At 28.1% G+C, this 2,981-nt stretch overlaps 1 protein-coding gene across 1 annotated transcript in view; it reads right to left on the reverse strand.

The window, feature by feature from the left end:
* LOC107604908 (probable xyloglucan endotransglucosylase/hydrolase protein B) overlaps positions 1,260 to 2,981 on the reverse strand; it is a 2,730-nt gene continuing 1,008 nt past the window's right edge. Inside the window, exons 3-4 of the mRNA XM_016306622.2 lie at positions 1,959 to 2,152; positions 1,260 to 1,809 (exon numbers count right to left, since the gene is read on the reverse strand). Coding sequence (XP_016162108.1) covers positions 1,410 to 1,809; positions 1,959 to 2,152 — 594 coding nt within the window. The 3' untranslated portion in view covers positions 1,260 to 1,409. The remainder of the gene's footprint in view (positions 1,810 to 1,958; positions 2,153 to 2,981) is intronic.

Below are 2,981 nucleotides of genomic sequence, written 5' to 3' on the forward strand. Positions count from 1 at the left end.
TATATAAGAGATATATTTCGAAACAAATAATGATTTTTTCTATTTTTAATTTTCTAAAATATTGTACTGATTTAAAATGTAGATAAAGTTAGCTGACATGTACCGAGCCTCAATAACTGTGCAGTACATTGAACCATTGAATAGTGAGCCAATATGTCGGAAAGAATTCCCATTCAAAAATCAAAATCACAACTACTACCTTTATTTATTTATTTTTACTTTCAACAAACCAACTATGTTTTTAAAATTCATACTTGCTTGGACTTCCAAGGCAAAGTGGGCTTCAAGATCGAAAATGGATGAAGCAGCAACGTGCTGCAAGTGTCCTCTTTGGGGAGTAGAAATAGAATTTGCTGCAACTCAAATTTTAAACAATACATTACATATGGGATTGGGCCCAACTGTCACTAGTTTTACTATACTTAACTTGACATTTTTGTTAATATATAATGTCTTTTAATATAATATTAATATTACAATTAATTAAATATGTGTGTAAATATATAATATATATGAATTTGTGATACTTATAATTAAAAATGATCCAATCTATTGGAGGTCCAATGCTTCATTTGATAGTCATTATTTGTCGTCGGCTAAGCTCTAAGAAAAATTTGTAAAAATATTATAAAAGATAATAAAATATATTAAACAACCAATACTGTTTATCAACACATTATAGTTTTATTATTAGAATTTGGAAATAAAAAAAATAGTGTAGAATTTAAAAGAAAAATAGATTGAAACTATAATTTTGTGGGATTTAAACCCTCACCAATACAAGTAAACCCTACAAATGAGTGAAACATAGCACGGGGTGGACAGAAAATTAAATAGGAAGAACGAATGTACATCTTATGTAGACATTTCCTCAATGTTATATGAACTAGTATTTTTATTTTTATATGTACATCTTATGTAGACATTTCCTATCTTGCACTCACTGCTAAATGGTTGAAAATATATCCTTTATGTAAGTGGGTCTCCGCCCCTCAAATATTATAGAGTAATACCTTGAATTGTTTTAATTATTTTTATTTTTAAATTTTCAAGAATTCAATTCCCAATCATACTGCTTTTTAATTGAAAATTAACGATTATTTTGTCACTTTTTTTAAATATATTTGAGAGCAATTTGAATTTTAATTTTCTTAATTACTAATTTGTCTGATATTGTTAAAGATTAAAAATTAATTTGTCCTAAATAAAATCATATATATTCACGGTCCACTCCTTTATTTACATTTTTACATAATACATAGAACAAATTGGCATTTTATTGATGAAATAATGATGAATGCGTGCGTACATATATGGGAAAAATGAGCAATAAAATATACAAAGAAAAAACTCTTATCAATTGAAACATTATTAATGACATAAAAATTCAATTAAAATTGATTGACATATCAATAGTCACCGTTTGTTCTGCATTCAGGTGGCATCTGAGGGTACCTTGTTCTATCACTGCAATAATTATAAATGGTGAATCTCCTTCTGACCCATCTAAGCCTCCTCCATTGATAAGAATCAAGGTCTCTGAATTCTTGTTGGTCCCACCATCTCTTACCTTGAGTGGAACAGAACTTGGCTTCAACGGAGGTTTCACAGCCATCAATGTGGAAGCCTTTGTAGGAAGCTATGAATGGTGCTTTCGACCAATCTGTTTTCTCCAAACCACCCCTTGTGGCCCAATCATCTGCGTTCCATAGGCTGTTGTAGATCTTCATTGGTTGGTTAAATGGGAATTTCACACCCATGCGCTTGTTGTTCTTGAACACCCTAATTGGGATGTTGTCCACAAAGAATCTGTGTATGTATGCACCCCCACATTACAATTCTTGTCACTTTCAAACCATGTAGAGAGATATACTTTTGCTTTTACATCTTTTTTTAATGATTTAATATGAATCATCCTAATAAGACTAAGATTGGTTTAATTTAGGGGGAGTACTTACACAATTTGATACAAGTTCCATAGAACTGAATATCTGTGGTATTCTTTGGTAGGATCAAACCAGAGATAGATTCTTTGTTCTCTATCGCCTTTGCCACCGGTGAATACATTTGTTTGCAAAATGTAAGGTTGTCCTGTTCTGTTACCTAAGAACTCAAAGTCTATCTCATCATGCTCTGTCCCTAGGGAAGATAACTGCATCATCATGTCAATCACGCAAAATATTACTTATTTAACCATTTTTTTTAGTAAGCAAAATGGCATGATGAATTGTAGAATTAGACTTTGATATGTTATAAAAGTGTTATTTTTATTTAAAGTGTAGCTAAATAAATAAATTATATTTTTATATAAAATATTTTCATAAAATAAAAAATATTTTTAACATCTTTATTTGAGTAACTTCTTTACAATGTTGAGGTCAAATTATTGAAAAAAAAAAATCATAATAAATAAATTATGAGAAAGTTGTTTTTCCATAGGGCTAAAGTTAAATCGACCATGTCCTAAAAGTGCCTAAAAAACAAACCATGTCGAAAAGGTAGTTTGGTATCATGGAGAGAAAGAAAGAACTAAAAGTAAAGAGAGAAAATAGAACATAATAAGGGAAATATTGGTGAATTTATCCCTTCCTTATTTAGTATTATCCGATTGAAAAGAATTGACTTTTTGTTGGTATAATTTGGTTCTGCTATAAAATAAAGCAATTATAATATATTTATACAAAAAAATTAGTTGCTAAATTAATTATTCATATATAATATATGTTAAAATATATATTTAAAATGAGTTAAAATAACACATATATTTATATACAAATACTTAAAAACTGATTCTTTGAATGTATATGTAATATTTTTGAAAAAAAAAGTCCATAATTAAGAGAAAATGAAAGCATTTATAGTCGCTCATTTTGATACTTTAACATCTGAAATATTAATCTTAAAATTTATTGAGTATAACAGAAAATTTGAAAAATAAATTTCCTAATAAAATCATTTAATTTATTGAGATAATTATAAAC

The sequence above is a fragment of the Arachis ipaensis genome, chromosome B06, assembly GCF_000816755.2.
Source record: "Arachis ipaensis cultivar K30076 chromosome B06, Araip1.1, whole genome shotgun sequence".
Taxonomy (NCBI): domain Eukaryota; kingdom Viridiplantae; phylum Streptophyta; class Magnoliopsida; order Fabales; family Fabaceae; genus Arachis; species Arachis ipaensis.